The sequence below is a fragment of the Bison bison genome, unplaced genomic scaffold, assembly GCF_000754665.1.
Source record: "Bison bison bison isolate TAMUID 2011002044 unplaced genomic scaffold, Bison_UMD1.0 scf7180017860510, whole genome shotgun sequence".
NCBI lineage: Eukaryota > Metazoa > Chordata > Mammalia > Artiodactyla > Bovidae > Bison > Bison bison.
Window position 1 is genome coordinate 3,284 of NW_011491082.1, and position 17,786 is coordinate 21,069.

At 41.1% G+C, this 17,786-nt stretch overlaps 1 protein-coding gene across 1 annotated transcript in view; it reads right to left on the reverse strand.

Moving 5' to 3' along the window:
- The window catches only part of LOC104982788 (pregnancy-associated glycoprotein 1-like), a gene marked incomplete at its 3' end in the record, with an annotated part of 7,236 nt that extends 2,719 nt beyond the window's left edge, over positions 1 to 4,517 (reverse strand). Inside the window, exons 1-5 of the mRNA XM_010832246.1 lie at positions 4,425 to 4,517; positions 3,089 to 3,239; positions 1,996 to 2,113; positions 1,779 to 1,897; positions 389 to 582 (exon numbers count right to left, since the gene is read on the reverse strand). Coding sequence (XP_010830548.1) covers positions 389 to 582; positions 1,779 to 1,897; positions 1,996 to 2,113; positions 3,089 to 3,239; positions 4,425 to 4,492 — 650 coding nt within the window. The remainder of the gene's footprint in view (positions 1 to 388; positions 583 to 1,778; positions 1,898 to 1,995; positions 2,114 to 3,088; positions 3,240 to 4,424) is intronic.
- Positions 4,518 to 17,786: the final 13,269 nt, after the last annotated feature.

Genomic DNA, 17,786 nt, shown 5'->3' on the forward strand with positions numbered 1-17,786 from the left:
AATTGGGTAGCTGGTCCTGGGCTCCCAGTGAAATGCTAATGAGGAAGGAAAGATATCCACCATCCTTCTTCTTCCTTCCTTATAAAATTCATAAGCAAATCCTAATGCCTTTTACTTAAACTTATTTCCTGTTGCCTTCCATTAGCCTTCCTCCTCACTAACCCCGCTAGACCAATTTACTGGTCTTGAGCCCAGGAGTAGGCTTGTGTTCCAATAAACTTTTATTTCTAAAAGCCAGGGGTGAATCCAGGTAGGGTCCTGGGTACATAGTTATCCTGGGTTAGATTATCTCTCAGGATACTTCTTTATCGAGTGTTCTATAATTTTTGTGTAACTGAAAGCATCCTACAGCTAATTTGGTGAAAGGGATTGTCCATCTCAGACTTACTTGCTCAAGTAGAAGGCAAAAACAGGCTCAGAAATGGCACCTTGATTCTTCAGCTTGTCAAAGATGGGGATTGCCCCAGAAGAGGATATTTTGGGGTAGTTTAAGCCCAAGATGCCATCAAAAGGTATATGATCAAACCCATATTCCTCCACGCTTAGACCGAACGGCTGGTCAGTGCTTACAAGGTCCCCAATCTGTGGGAAAGAAGAGTGTTCCCACTTACAGATACATAAAATGGGGCTAGGACTGGGCTGGGATGCATTACCATTAGATCTTCAGAGAAGAATTGAGGCTGGGCTCTGTCTTCAGTGCCAGACAGACAGTGAGATCAAGCTGGGAGGGGAATTTGGGTTCCATTGGAGAGAGGCTGTGAATTTTATAACACCTGCCCCTCTGAAAAATACCACCTGAGTGAGTCATTTGGCCTCATGGCTTCTGTACAGGTGGGGCAACCAAGAATCACACCAGGTCCTATTGGTGCCACATTATGGACAAAACAATCAAGAGCAAGATAGCCTTCTCTTTGACATCACTGTGATCTAAGGACAGGAATGGACTGCATTCTCTGTAATGTACTGTGGATTCTGCATCTGTCCAGGAAGACAGAAGCCGAAAACACAATCTTGCTTGCAGGGTTCTATGAAATTACTGCCTGTAGAAATCACTTTTGGGGATATTTGTATATTTCTCTGAGTGTGTATGAGAGAGAAAAGAGAGAGTGGAACTACTCAAGTATTTTGGGGGAGGAAGGCCATAGGTTTTTTAGACTCTCAAAGGTCCTCTATAGTGAGAAATCATTTATCAGACCCCTTGACTTCTCAGGCCACCAGTTTCCCACTCCAGATACCTGAAGCCCTTTAGTGCGCCGAGGGTCCTCAGATGAGTTTTATCCTGTTCACAAACACCCCACAGCAAATTCAGTCCTGAAAAGCCAGCCTAACTCCACCTTCTACCACATGTGTACCCTCAGGAAGGACCTTGCTGTCTGCACCTCAGTTTCCTCATATGTCTCATGAGCTAATCAGAGTAACTGCTGTGTGGCATTGTTGCAAATTAAACCAGTTATCACCTGAAAGTGCCTGGAACAGTCTGTGAATATAAAAGTGGGTGCTTTTATCCTTTCTTCTTGCTCCCAGCAAAATGAACCTTGAACTGCTCATGGGCAGATGAGCTGCAAGTCCACACCTCAAACCACTCTCTGGATTAGCTAATCTGTTTGCTTGTGTGTCACCATGGGCACTGCCTCCCCAGAGACATGATCCTGTGGATAAGATGGCCAATATCTATGGGAGTTAGGCTAGGAAGGGTCCTACCAGATGGTCCTGCATCTGTTTTGCAAGCAGTGGTCACTCCCTAGCCAGTCCTGACTCAGCATATGTTACACTGTTACCCGAACTGTGTCATGAGCAACAACTCCTTTCATTCTCCCAGATCCATAGGTAATGCTGAAGGTCTTATTGGTAAGCCGGAAGGTGGAAGACTGAAGATGTCTGAATCTAACGTGTTTAGCTGTAGACACAAGAGATGAGTGTCATCAGGTGCCAAGGATGGAAACAGGGTGGCAGGGCAAGTGAAGGATGGTCCGGGTAGGGGGTGTCTGTACTCACAACAGGCTGGGCTGGTGCAAAAGTCAGAGGGCACCCACAAGTCAGATGAGCCTGTGTCAAGGAAAACCTGGAACTCCTGAGGGGGTGTTCCAATGGTGATATTAGCCAGGTAGACCAACTACAGGGAGAAGGAGGGAGTGGGTTAGTGCAGAACTGGCTACTCTCTATTCCCAAACTGCTGCCTCCCTTTGGGTGTCACATATCTCTTAAGATCACTTTCTAACCACCGTGCAGCTCACAGGCTTTGGTCTCAGAGGTATCTGCATTTGATATATTTTTCCTGTGCTACATTGTATGCAGGATATTAACTCTATGACCAGGTGTTGAAGTGGTTCCGCCTGCATGGGAATCCCATAGGCATAAACACTGGGCCTCCAGGACTGCTGGACACCCAGGGAAGTCCTGGTGCCTTCATTTGAGCAGCTCTGTAGTCTCTTCAAACCCAGCCTTAGCACCCGCATCTCCAGGAGGTCCTTCTTGATCAACCCCAGCCACTCCCTCCAAACTCAGACCACAATCAATCAACACCACACAGGTGACCCTTTGATTTGACCTGTATTTACTCTTTTCCTATCTCTCAGGCTGGCATGGGCATTCTTGAAGACAAAATAAGCCCTTTTCCTAATCTAAAAACAGTAACCACGGTGATTCTTATGTCCATACATGGAATGCAGGTTCAGTAACTTTTTAGTGCTGTCGTCTTTGCATCTGTGGAAACTGAATTCCTCTGCCTGGGGATTCACAGTTGCTCTTCAGTTGGTTCTACCTTTTGATTAGTGATGGTTCACTCTTCATCTGTAACTGAGTGGCTCACTTAGTTCAGAAGGAACAATCACCCTCAAACAAATGACACTTTTTTGACACAGAAATGGATATTTACCTGCCACCTGGTAATTGCCATGCCCAGTCACAAAGACCAAGAGTTTAGGATGAGAGTGCCTTATCCTCTGGTTGGGGGTCCCTGTTTTCTAGTGTCTCTGCCTCCTGCAGGAACCTCATCCACATCATCCCACCTGGCTCCTCCAGATAAGCCCCAGTGCTAGGCTAGAGCACCAGGGGGCACTGTGGAGCACCATCCTCCCAAAATACTCACATCCTTGATGTTTCTCAGCGGGTGAGTAGTTAGATTTGAGCCACGAAAAGAAATCTGGGACAGTCTGTAAGCATGCTCCTTCAGGAAATTGTTCAGCATGTTTTTTCCACTGAGGGTTTTTCTCATAGTCTTCACTCTCCTTAGAGGTATTCTTTCACCGATCATTTGACAAAGAAAACAAAGAAGATGCTATAATTAGCTGTCAGTGTTAAGATATAACTGTCATTGTAATGGCCCTGTGTATTTTCTAATCTAATTTTTATGAAGCACATTATTATCAGAATTTTATGCCTATACCATGACAAAGACATAGATTTCAATACAGGTTCTGTTCTGCAATCTTACGTAAGCCATATGACCATGTGGTGTCTCAGTCTCCCCTTCAGTAAAATGGTAGAATGTAACAATACAACCCTCCAAATAGGATATCTTGGGGATAAGTGAAGTGATGTATATAAAGTGAAAGTGAAGTCGTGTCCGACTCCTTGAGACCACATGGACTGTAGCCTACTAGGCTCCTCCATCCATGAGAATTCCCAGGCAAGAATACTGGAGTGCATTGCCATTTCCTTCTCCAGGGGATCTTCCAGTCTCAACAATGACAGCCATTAGCATTGTTATTGCCATCTCACTCATTCCTTCTTATAGAATCTCAAGGAAGGAGGTAGAAGGGGGGCTCATCCTCTTTTACAAGGGAGCAATTTGAAATGCAAGAGGTTTCTGAGTTGGCTGTGGTCACACTGCTTGTCAGATATAAAACAGTATATATAAAACAGTGTATTTTTCTCAAAGTTAAAAGAGAAAAGAGAGTTGAAAGAAGAATCCAAGATATAGGGAAAAGCTAAGGGAAATTCAGAGGCTTGAGAAAGAAGTAAGAGTCAAATGAAAAGTGAAAAGAAAACAACACAAAGAGAAATACACTCCCAGTGACTTCCAAAGAGATGGAGAGATAAATGACAATGATACAGAGATGCAGACATAGGCATATACACACTGAAGTAGATAGGGAAAAAAGAGGACATGTTGAATAAAATGTAAAAAGTGTTATTCCACAGGACCACATCGACATCTGCATAGACTGTGCACTGAACTGTTACAAGGAGTTGCATTTTCAATAGGTCTTGACATGACTAGACTGCAAGATTTTTGCAACCCAACCAAGACCTTGGGATCCACAGTTCCTATAGCAAGTTACTTATCAATAAGTAAGAGTTGAGCTTTAAGACTCTTAGGGAAGTATTCCATTTCCTTCTAAACCTGATCGGTGGAAGAATAATCAGATGAAAAGAAAAATCTGAGAAAGGAATATGATGTGACTAACAGTCCCCATACTTACTTGACTATGCACTCTGAGAAGGCCACCAGCCCGAGGACCACAAGCCACTTCATGCTTCTTTCCTGCATCCAAGTACTCAGGGAAGTTTGGGTTCTTAGCATGTAGTGGTGACCAGGAGCCCCTAGTTATATATGCTGTGACCTACCTGAGTTTTCCCCTTTAGGCCACTAAAAGGTCTGGGAAAAAAAAAAAAGCCACAAAGCTCTTGATTAAATCTTTACCTTCATCAGTGTCCTTGGTCACTGGCCTTTGAAGCTCCTCAGAATACAGAGAATTGAACTGTAATCTCTTCCTTGAAGCTTGGCTGGAAAATGAAACTGATCTTCATGGACATCTAAGAAGACAGAGAACCTTGCCTACATGGAGAAAAAACTGCTAAGAACACCATGAAAATGGATACTAGGGGCCATGCTCAGCATTCCTGGTTTCATGTCATCTTCCTAGCCACTTCATGAGATATGCTTTGCTGTCTTCATTGGAGAGGAGATTTTTAGGAGGATAAGTTGTCAAATGGCAAAGTGAAGACTTCAGGGACAGCCCAGGGACATACAACTGGCTTAAGGTAGTGGGTCTATTGGCAGACATCAGGGGCACCTATGATACCAGTCTGCATCAAAGATTTAGGGCAGAGCAATACTTCAATTGCATGGTTTCAGTACTGGAAGAAATGTCATATGCATCCACAAGATACTTTATATCATCCAACAATTGTGCAAGGAAGAATTGTGTGCTAGGTTATGGGTTAAAGGCTTCAAAGTCAAAGTTGATCAAGACAAAAGTAGTCTTTATCTTAAGAGATCTAGAAGTCTAGTTCTCACAAGCTCATGACCCCAGGAGGCAGGAGATATGATACTAGGACTAGGTGGCCATGCTTGAATCAGGGCAGCACAGGCCTTACCACTGGGAGCAACCTTTCCTCCACTTCACCCATGCTGGAAATCAGGCAAGTTGGCCATGTTTTCAAGAGAATCAAAGTTTGGACATTTATGTACAATCTACTGATTTTAATGTTAGCAACTAATTTTTTTTTCCCAAAAAAAAAAAAAAAAAATTCGGAACAAAATCTCCACAGTGATGTTCTGGAATCAGCCTTCAGTCTGCAATTTTTTGTTTTTGGCCTAGAGTTGGGAGTGCAGTAGGGACAGAGAGAAATTTAATTCATGTTGGTTGATTTAAAGACTGAAGGCACACTAAAAATGCTGACTCATTGAAAAAGATCCTGATATTAGGAAGGATGGAAGGCATGAGGAGAAGCAGAAGACAGAGGATGAGATACTTGGATAGCATCACCAAGTTGATGGACATGAGCTTGAGCAAGCTGTGGGAGTTGGTGATGGAGAGGGAAGCCTGGCATGCTTCAGTCTATGGCATTGAAAAGAGATGGACACAAATGAAGGACTGAACTGAACTGAACAAATTGAAAACAAAGACTAATAAATCTAAATGCATCAGGTTGTTAACTAGCTACCTATAACAACACATTACTTAAGTGGCTTTAAAATTCAGACTTATGACTCTACATTCAGAGTGGAATATCTTCTAAGGAAAAACAAGAATACTGTCCATCTAAAACAAAACCAAAGAAAACCAAAAGAAAAAAAGGAGGAGGGGTGGTCTTAAGATGCTGGAAAAATAGGATGAGGAAACCACTTTCTCCCCCACAAATTCATCAGAAGAACATTTAAACGCTGAGTAAATTCCACAAAACAACTTCTGAATGCCGGCAGAGGACATCAGGCACCCAGAAAAGCAGCCCATTGTCCTCGAAAGGAGGTAGGAAAAAATATAAAAGACCAAAAAGAGACAAAAGAGGTAGGGACAGAGCTCCATCCCTGGAAGGGAGTCTTAAAAAGAGAGAAGTTTCCAAACACCAGGAAACACTCTCACTACCGAGTCCGTGGCAAGCCTTGGATGCACAAAGGGCAACATAACAGGGAGGAAAAATAAATAAATAATTAAAACCCACAAGTTACAAGTCAAATGGTAACTCCTCCAGTGGAGAAGCAGCGCAGACGCCTGCACTCGCCACTAGCAAGCAGGGACTGGGCAGGGAGACGCAGACTGCATTGCTTAGAGTAAGGACAGGGCCTGAATGCCCCGAGGGCAATCTGAGCAAACTAACTTGGGCTAGCAAACCAGACTGCAGGATAGCTACCACGCGCAAAGCCCTAACCTAAGACTCTGCCAGGCCCACACACAGAACAAAGGACTGAACAGAACTAGCCCACTGCAGTCCATCCCCTCCAAGTGAGAGGCAGCCAGAGCTGGAAGGGGCCAATCGCAGCCCTAGAAAGGCATTATCTACCAAACTGCAAACAGGCTTCTTTGCTAACTAAGACTTCTTGGGGTTCTGGACGGTCAACATCTGCCTGAGAAGGTGCACCAGTTGTACACCCAGAAAATTGAGCTGCAGGGACAGGGGAGGCGATAAGTCACGGTGACCACATTCAACAAACACCTCATCACCTGAGCTGCTCTGACCTGGGAAGGGCACAAAATGCAGTTCCAACCGAGTCTGTGCCTCTGAGAACTACCCGAGTGCCTGAACCTGAGTGGCTTAGACCTGAGAGGTGCATGCAGCCCAGGGCTGGCCTCAAATGGTTCCCAGCGGAGCATTCTACAGCCTGAGCAGCGTGGGAATGGAGGGCACACGTGCCATGAGCAGGGGCAGGCCCAGTGTGGCTGAGGCACTGCAAACACATGGCAGTGTTATTTGTTTGCAGCATCCCTCCCTCCCCACAGCGTGACTGAACAAGTGAGCCTAAAGAAAGTGCCACCACCTCCCCCTTTGTGTCAGGGTGGAAATCAGACACTGAAGAGACCAGCAAACAGAAGAAGCTATAACAGAAGGAACCGCCTTGGAAGTGACAGGTGCAATAGATTAAAATCCTGTAGTTAGTACCGACTACATAGGAACAGGCCTATAGATCTTGAGAAATATGATCCGGACCAAGGAACTATCCAAAAATGAACTGACCCCACACTGTCCACAACAGCAGCAGAGAAAGTCCTAGATATATTTTTACTATTTTTATGATCATTTTTTTTTTAATTTTAAGTCCTCTATTACTGCTTTAATTTTAATTTTATAACCTACTATTACTTTGCAAAAAAATACCCTATATTTAAAGCAAACTTCATATATATATATATATACATACACATACACACACACACACACATACATATTTATAATTTTTGTGACTTTGTCTTGTTTTATTTTGTTTTTTTCTTCTTCTTTTCTTTATTATTGTATTTTTGAAAATACAACTCCTAGTCTAGAGTTTTAATCTTTGCTTTTTGGTATTTGTTATCAATTTTGTACCTTTGAGAACCCAATGTTCAGTCCCCATTTTTACTTGGGAGTGAGATTACTGGCTTGACTGCTCTCTCTCCCTTTGAACTCTCCTTTTTCTCCACCAGGCCGCCTCTGTCTCCTCTCTCCCCCTTCTCTTTTCTACTCAACTCTGTCAATCAGCAGAGTGTTCCGGACGGTGGAGAACACTTAGGGAACTGATTACTAGCTGGATCTTTCTCTCTCCTTTTTATTCCCCGCCTTTTATCCTCCTGGCCACCTCTGTCTCCTTCCTCCGTCTTCTCTTCTCTGTATAACTCCGTGAACATCTCTGAGCAGTCCAGACTGTGGAGCGCACATAAGGAAGTGATTACTGGCTAGCTTGCTCTCTCCTCTTTTGATTCCACTTCATCTGATTCTGGTCACCTCTAAATCCCTCCTCCCTCTTCTCTTCTCCATGTAACTCTGTGAACCTCTCTGGGTGTCCCTCACTGTGGAGAAACTTTTCATCTTTAACATAGATGTTTTATCAATGGTGCTGTATAGAAGGAGAAGTCTTGAAACTACTGTAAGAATAAGACTGAAAACCAGAAGCAGGAGGCGTAAGTCCAAATCCTGGGAACACCAGAGAATTCCTGACTCAAGGGAACACTAATCGACAGGAACTCATCAATCACCTCCATACCTACACTGAAATCAAGCACCACCCAAAGGCCAACAAGTTCCAGAGCAAGACATACTACACAAATTCTCCAGCAACACAGGAACACAGCCCTGAGCTTCAATGTACAGGCTGCCCAAAGTTACTCCTAAACTATTGACATGTCATAACTCATTACTGGACACTTCACTGCACTCCAGAGAGAAGAAATCCAGTTCCACACCCCCCCCCCCCCCCAGAACACCGAAACAAGCTTCCTTAACCAGGAAACCTTGACAAGCCACCTGTACAACCCTACCCACAGTGAGGAAACTCCACAAACTGCCAGAATACAGAAAGACCACCCTAAACTCAGCAATATAAACAAGATGAAGAGACAGATGAATACCCCCCAGGTACCGGAAGAGGAGAAATGTCCATCAAACCAAACAAAAGAGGAAAAGATGGGAAATCTACCTGATAAAGAATTCTGAATAATGATAGTGAAAATGATCCAAAATCTTGAAATCAAAATGGAATCACAGATAAGTAGCCTGGAGACAAGGACTGAGAAGATGCAAGAAAGGTTTAACAAGGATCTAGAAGAAATAAAAAAGAGTCAATATATAATGAATAATAGAATAAATGTGATCAAAAACTCTCTGGAGGCAAGAAATAGTAGAATAATGGAGGCAGAAGATAGGATTAGTGAAGTAGAAGATAGAATGGTAGAAATAAATGAATCAGGGAGGAAAAAAGAAAATAGAATTAAAAGAAATGAGGACAATCTCAGAGCCCTCCAGGAGAATATTAAATGCTCCAACATTCGAAGCATAGGAATCCCAGAAGAAGAAGATAAAAAGAAAGACCATGAGAAAATACTTGAGGAGATAATAGTTGAAAACTTCCCTAAAATGGGGAAGGAAATAATCACTCAAGTCCAAGAAACCCAGAGCATCCCAAACAGGATAAACCCAAGGCGAAACACCCCAAGACACATATTAATCAAATTAATGAATATCAAACACAAAGAACAAATATTAAAAGCAGCAAGGAAAAACAACAAATAACACACAAGGGGATTCCCAAAGAATAACAGCTGATCTTTCAATGGAAAGTCCTCATACCAGGAGGGAATGGCAAGACAAACTTAAAGGGATGAAAGAAAATAACCTACAGCCCAGATTACTGTACCCAGCAGGGATCTCATTCAAATATGAAGGAGAAATCAAAAGCTTTACAGACGAGCAAAAGCTGAGAGAATTCAGAACCACCAAACCAGCTCTCCAACAAATGCTAAAGGATATTATCTAGATAGGAAACACAAAAAGGGTGTATAAACTCAAACCCAAAACAATAAAGTAAATGGCAACGGGATCGTACTTATCAATAATTATCTTAAACGAAAATGGGTTGAATGCCCCAACCGAAAGACAAAGACTGGCTGAATAGATACAAAAACAAGACCCCTATATATGTTGTCTACAAGAGACTCGCCTCGAAACAAGGGACACATTCAGACTGAAACTGAAGGGCTGGAAAAAAATATTCTATGCAAATAGAGACCAAAAGAAAGCAGGAGTTGCAATCCTCATATCGGATAAAATAGACGTTAAAACAAAGGCTGTGAAAAGAGCCAAAGAAGGACACTACATAATGATCAAAGGATCAATCCAAGAAGAAGATATACCAATTATAAATATACATGCACCCAACATAGGAGCACCACAAAATGTAAGGCAAATGCTAACAAGTATGAAAGGGGAAATTAACAATAACACAATAGTGGGAGACTTTAATACGCCACTCACACCTATGGATAGATCAACTAAACAGAAAATTAACAAGGAAACACAAACTTTAAATGATGTAATAGACCAGTTAGACCTAACTGATATCTATAGGACATTTCACCACAAAACAATGAATTTCACCTTTTTCTCAAGCGCACACGGAACCTTCTCCAGGATAGATCACATCCTGGGCCATAAATCTAGCCTTGGTAAATGCAAAAAACTGAAATTACTCCAAGAATCTTTTCTGACCACAATGCAGTAAGATTAGATCTCAATTACAAGAGAAAAAATATTAAAAATTCCAACATATGGAGGCTGAACAACACGCTGCTGAATAACCAACAAATCACAGAAGAAATCAAAAAACAAATCAACATATGCATAAAAACAAATGAAAAAACAACAACCCAAAACCTGTGGGACACTGAAATCAGTGCTAAGGGGAAAGTTCATAGCAATGCAGGAATACCTCAAGAAACAAGAAAAAAAGCAAACAAATAACCTAACTCTAAACCTAAAGCAACTAGAAAAGGAAGAAATGAAGAACCCCAGGGTGAGTATAAGGAAAGAAATCCTAAAAATTAGGGCAGAAATAAATGTAAAAGAAACAAAAGAGACCATAGCAAAAATCAACAAAGCCAAAAGCTGGTTCTTTGAAAGGATAAATGAAATTGACAAACCATTAGCCAGACTCATTAAGAAACAAAAGGAGAAAAAATCAAATCAATAAAATTAGAAATGAAAATGGAGAGACTGCAACAGACAACACAGAAATACAAAGGATCATAAGAGACTACTATCAGTAATTATATGCCAATAAAATGGACAACTTGGAAGAAATGGACAAATTCTTAAACAAGTACAACTTTCCAAAACTGAACCGGGAAGAAATAGAAAAGCTTAACAGACCCATCACAAGCACAGAAATTGAAACTGTAATCAGAAATCTTCCAGCAAAAAAAAAAAAAAAGCCCAGGTCCAGACAGCTTCACAGCTGAATTCTACCAAAAATTTAGAGAAGAGCTAACATCTATCCTACCTAAACTCTTCCAGAAAATTGCAGAGGAAGGTACACCTCCACTCTAATTCTATGAGGCCACCATCACCCTAATATGAAAGCCTGACAAAGATGACACAAAAAAGAAAACTACAGACCAATATCACTGATGAACATACATGCAAAAATCCTTAACAGAATTCTAGCAATCAGAATCCAACAACACATTAAAAAGATCATACACCATGGCCAAGTGGGCTTTACCCCAGGGATGCAAGGATTCTTCAATATCTGCAAATCAATCAATGTAACACACCACATTAAAAAATTGAAAAATAAAAGCCATATGATTATCTCAATAGATCCAGAGAAAGCCTTTGACAATATTCAATACCCATTTATGATAAAAACTCTCCAGAAAATAGGAAGAGAAGGAACATACCTCAACATAATAAAAGCTATACATGACAAACCCACAGCAAACATTAACATCAATGGTGAAAAATAGAAAACATTTCCCCTAAGGTCAGGAATAAGACAAGGGTGCCCACTTTCACCACTACTATTTAATATAGTTTTGGAAGTTTTGGCCACAGCAACCAGAGCAGAAAAAGAAATAAAAGGAATCCATATTGGAAAAGAAGAAGTAAAACTCTCACTGTTTGCAGATGACATGATCCTCTACATAGAAAACCCTAAAGACTCCACCAGAAAATTACTACAGCTAATCAATGAATACAGTAAAGTTGCATGATGTAAAATCAACACACAGAAATCCCTTGCATTCCTATACACTAATAATGAGAAAATCGAAAAAGAAATTAAGGAAACAATTCCATTCACCATTGCAATGAAAAAAATAAAATACTTAGGAATATATCTACCTAAAGAAATTAAAGACTTTTATATAGAAAACTATAAATCACTGGTGAAATAAATCAAAGAGGACACTAATAGATGGAGAAATATACCGGGTTCATGGATCGGAAAAATCAATATAGTGAAAATGAGTATACCACCCAAACCAATGTATAGAGTCAACGCAATCCCTATCAAATTACCAATGGTATTTATCACAGAGCTAGAAAAAATAATTTCACTATTTGTACGGAAATACAATAAAAACTCGAATAGCCAAAGCAATCTTTAGAAAGAAGAATGGAACTGGAGGAATCACCAGCCTGACTAAAGACCCTACTTCAAAGCCACAGTCATCAAGAGAGTATGGTCCTGGCAAAAGACAGAAATATATAGATCAATGGAACAAAATAGAAAGGCCAGAGATAAATCCACACACCTATGGACACCTTATCTTTGACAAAGGAGGCAAGAATATACAATGGAGAAAAGATAATCTCTTTAACAAGTGGTCTTGGAAAAATTGGTCAACCACTTGTAAAAGATTGAGACTAGAGCCCTTTCTAACACCATACACAGAAATAAACTCAAAATGGATTAAAGATCTAAATGTAAGACCAGAAACTATAAAACTCCTAGAGGAGAACATAGGCAAAACACTCTCTGACATAAATCACAGCAGGATCTTCTATGACCCACCTCCCAGTATACTGGGAAAAAAAGCAAAAATAAACTAATGGGACCTAATTAAAATTAAAACCTTCTGCACAACAAAGGAAACTATAAGCAAGGTGAAAAGAGAGCATTCGGAATGGGAGAAAATAATAGCAAAAGAAGGAACTGACAAATAACTAATCTCAAAAATATACATGCAACACATGCAGCTCAATTCCAGAAAAATAAACGACCCAATCAAAAAATGGGCCAAAGAAATAAATAGACATATCTCCAAAGAAGAATACAGATGGCTAACAAACACATGAAAAAAAAAAAAAGCTCAACAACACTCATTATCAGAGAAATGCAAATCAAAACCACAATGAGGTACCATTTCATGCCAGTCAGATTGGCTCTGATCCAAAACTCTACAAGCAATAAATGCTAGAGAGGGTGTGGAGAAAAGGGAATCCTCTTACACTGTTGGTGGGAATGCAAACTAGTACAGCCACTCAGGAGAACAGTGTGGAGATTCTTTAAAAAAACTGGAAATAGAACTGCCTTATGACCCTGAAATCCCACTGCTGGGCATACACACCGAGGAAACCAGAACTGAAAGAACACGTGTACCCCAGTGTTCATCACAGCACTGTATATAATAGCCAGGACATGGAAACAACATAGATGTCCATCAGCAGATGAATGGATACGAAAGCTGTGGTACATATACACAATGGAGTATTACTCAGCCATTAAAAAAAATACATTTGAAACAGTTCTAATGAGGTGGATGAAACTGGAGCCTGTTATACAGAGTGAAGTAAGCCAGAAAGAAAAACACCAGTACAGTATACTAACACATATATATGGAATTTAGAAAGATGGTAATGATAACCCTGTATGCGAGACAGCAAAAGAGATACATGTTTAGAACAATCTTTTGGACTTTTGGGGAGAATGGCATTGAAATATGTATAATATCATATAAGAACTAATCGTCAGTCCAGGTTTGGTACAGGATACAGGATGCTTGGGGCTGGTGCACTGGGATGACCCAGAGGGATGGTACGGGGAGGGATGTGGGAGGGCGGTTTAGGATGGGGAACATGTGTACACCCGTGGTGGATTCATGTTGATGTATGGCAAAACAAATACATTATTGTAAAGTAATTAGCCTCCAATTAAAATAAATAAATTTAAATTAAAAAAAAGAAAACAAGGAAAGAAATCTGAAACTATATTCAACAGCTTCAGTTCAGCTCAGTTGCTCAGTCGTGTCCAACTTTTTGTGAGCCCGTGAACAGTAGCACACAAGGCCTCCTCGTCCATCACCAACTCCCAAAGTCCACACATACTCAGTTCCATTGAGTTGGTGATGCCATCCAACCATCTCATCCTCTGTCATCCCCTTCTCCTCCTGCCCTCCATCTTTCCCAACATCAGGGTCTTTTCAAATGAGTCAGCTCTTTGCAACAAGTGGCCAAAGCATTGGAGTTTCAGCTTCAGCATCAGTCCTTCGAGTGAACATTCAGGACTGATTTCCTTTAGGATGGACTGGTTGGGTCTCCTTGTAGTCCAAGAAACATTCAAGAGTCTTCTCTAACACCACAGTTCAAAAGCATCAATTCTTTGGGGCTCAGCTTTCTTTATAGTCCAACTCACACATCCATACATGACCACTGGAAAAACCATAGCCTTGACTACACAGACCTTTGTTGACATAGTAATGTCTCTGCTTTTCAATATGCTGTCTAGATTGGTGTCAACTTTCCTTTCAAGATGTAAGCGTTTTTTAATTTCATGGTTTCAATCACCATCTGCAGTGATTTTGGAGCCCAGAAAAATGAAATCAACCACTGTCTTCACTGTTTACCCATCTATTGGCCATGAAGTGATGGGACCAGATGCCGTGATCTTAGTTTTCTAAATGTTGAGCTTTAAGCCAATTTTTTCACTCTCCTCTTTCACCTTCATGAAGAGGTTCTTTATTCTTCTTCACTTTATGCAATAGGGTGGTGTCATCTGCATATCTGAGGCTATGGATATTACTCCCAGCAATCTTGATTCCAGCCTGTGCTTCCTCCTGCCTAGCGTTTTCATGATGAACTCTGTATAAAAGTTAAATAAGCAGGGTGAAAATATACAGTCTTGACATACTCCTTTCCTATTTGGAACCAGTCTGTTGTTCCATGTCCAGTTATAACTGTTGATTCCTGCCCTGCTTACAGGTTTCTCAAGAGGCAAGTCAGGCAGTCTGGTATTCCCATCACTTTAAGAAGTTTCCGCATTTTATTATGCTCCACAAACTCAAATGCTTTAGCATAGTCACTAAAGCAGAACTAGGTGTTTTCCTGGAATTTCTTGCCTTTTTGATAATCCACTGGATGTTGGCAATACTATCTCTGGTTCCTCTTCCTTTTCTAAAACCAGCTTGAACATCTGGAAGTTTATGGTTCACATACTGCTGAAGCCTGGCTTGGAGAATTTTAAGCATTACTTTACTAGCATGTGCAATGAGTTCAATTGTGCTGTAGATTGAGCATTCTTTGGTACTGCCTTTCTTTGGGATTGGAATGAAAACTGACCTTTTCCAGTCCTGTGGCCACTGCTGAGTTTCCAAATTTGCTGGCATAGTCAGTGCATCACTTCCACAGCATCATCTTTCAGGATTTGAAATAGCTCAACTGGAATTTCATCACCTTCACTACCTTTGTTCATAGTGATGCTTCCTAAGGCCCATTTGACTTCACATTCCAGTATGGCTGGCACTAGGTCAGTGATCACACCATCGTGATTATCTTGGTCATGAAGATCTTTTTTGTACAGTTCTTCTTTGTACTCTTGCCACCTCTTCTTAATATCTTCTGCTTCTGTTAGGTCCATACCATTTATGTCCTTTATTGAGCTCATCTTTGCATGGAATATTCCCTTGGTATCTCTAATTTTCCTGAAGTGATCTCTAGTCTTTCCCATTCTATTGTTTTCCTCTATTTCTTTGCATTGATCGCTGAGAAAGGCTTTCTTATCTCTCCTTGCTATTCGTTGGAACTCTGCATTCAAATAGGTATATCTTTGCTTTTGTCCTTTGCTTTTTTCTTCCCTTCTTTTCACAGCTATCTGTAAGGCCTCCTCAGACAGCCATTTTGCTTTTTTGCATTTCTTTTTCTTAGGGATGGTCTTGATCCCTGTCTCCTGTACAATGTCATGAACCTCTGTCCATAGTTCATCAGGCACTCTGTCTGTTAGATCTAGTCCCTTAAATCTATTTCTCACTTCCTCTGTATAGTCATAAGGGATTTGATTTAGGTCATACCTGATGGTCTAGTGCTTTTCCCCACGTTCTTCAATTTCAGTCTGAATTTGGCAATAAGGAGTTCATGATCTGAGCCACAGTCAGCTCCTGGTCTTGTTTTTGCTGACTGTATAGAGCTTCTCCATCTTTGGCTGCAAAGAATATAATCAATCTGATTTTGGTGTCGACCATTTGGTTATGTTCATGTGTAGAGTCTTCTCTTGTGTTGTTGAAAGAGGGTGTATGCTATGACCAGTGTGTTCTCTTGGCAGAACTCTATTAGCCTTTGCCCTGCTTCATTCTGTACTCCAAGGACAAATTTGTGTGCTACTCCTGGTGATTCTTGACTCCTACTTTTGCATTCCAGTCCCCTATAATGAAAATGACACCGTTTGGGGGTGTTTTATAAAAGCTCTTGTAGGTCTTCATAGAACTGTTCAACTTCAGCTTCTTTGGTATTACTGATCTTGGCATAGACTTGGATTACTGTGATACTGGATGGTTTGCCTTGGAAACAAACAGAGATCATACTGTCATTTTTGAGATTGTATCCAAGTACTGCATTTCAGAATCTTTTGTTGACTATGATGTCTACTCCAATTCTTCTAAGGAATTCCTGCACACAGAAGTAAATATTATGGTCATCTGAGTTAAACACACCCATTCCAGTCCATCTTTGTTCACTGATTCCTAGAATGTCTATATTCATGCTTGTCGTCTCCTGTTTGACCACTTCTAATTTGCCTTGATTCATGGACTTAACAATCCAGGTTCCTATGCAATATTGCTCTCTACAGTATCAAATCTTGCTTCTATCAAAGTCCCACCCACAACTGGGTGTTGTCTTTGCTTTGGCTCCATCCCTTCATTCTTTCTGGAGTTGTTTCTCCACTGATCTCCAGTAGCATATTGGGTGCCTACTGACCTGGGGAGTTCATCTCGCAGTGTCCTATCTTTTTGCCTTATCATACTGTTCATGAGGTTCTCAAGGCAAGAATACTGAACTGGTTTTCCATTCTCTTCTCCAGTGGACCACATCCTGTCAGATCTCTCCAACATGACCCGTCCATCTTGGGTGGGCCTACATGGCATGGCTTAGTTCCATTGAGTTAGACACGGCTGTGGTCTTGTGACAGATTGGCTAGTTGTCTGTGATTGTTGGTTTCAGCCTGTCTGCCCTCTGATGCCCTCTCTCAGTGCCTACAGTCTTACTTGGGTTTCTCTTACCTTGGACGTGGGGTATCTCTTCACGGTTGCTCCAGCAAAGTGCAGCTGCTACTCCTTACCTTGGAAGTAGGGTAGCTCCTCTCGGCTGCCGCCCCTGATGTGGATGATAGCTAGTTCCTCTCCACCACGCATCTGCGCTCCTGTTGCAGCCGCCGTGCATCTGCACCACCATTGCAGCTGTGGTGAGCAATAATTCAACAACTTATTATTGCTCATATTGTTTCTATTATTGTGACAGAATTGTATGTATGTTAACAGGCAAAAGCAAGACAGTAATTGAAACTAATATTTTGAAGTAAGTCTTTCAGTGCCTAGAAAAAGAGGCTCACACATAACATATAGAAGTTTAATTCAAACCTTGCTGTCTTACATATTGAACTGAAAGCATGTTTGTACCAACTAATTATATTCCTTTATATTTTAATTTTTAAGGAAAATGTGTACTTCCTTCTCTGACCACTGTAAAGCCTAGAAGTAGTGACAACTTGATAACAGGGACTATTCTGAGGTCTAACATCTATCTTCCAAATACATTTCTCATCAGACGATCTTAAAGAGATGGCTGACTTCAGGACTGGGTAAAAAATGCTCAAAATAATC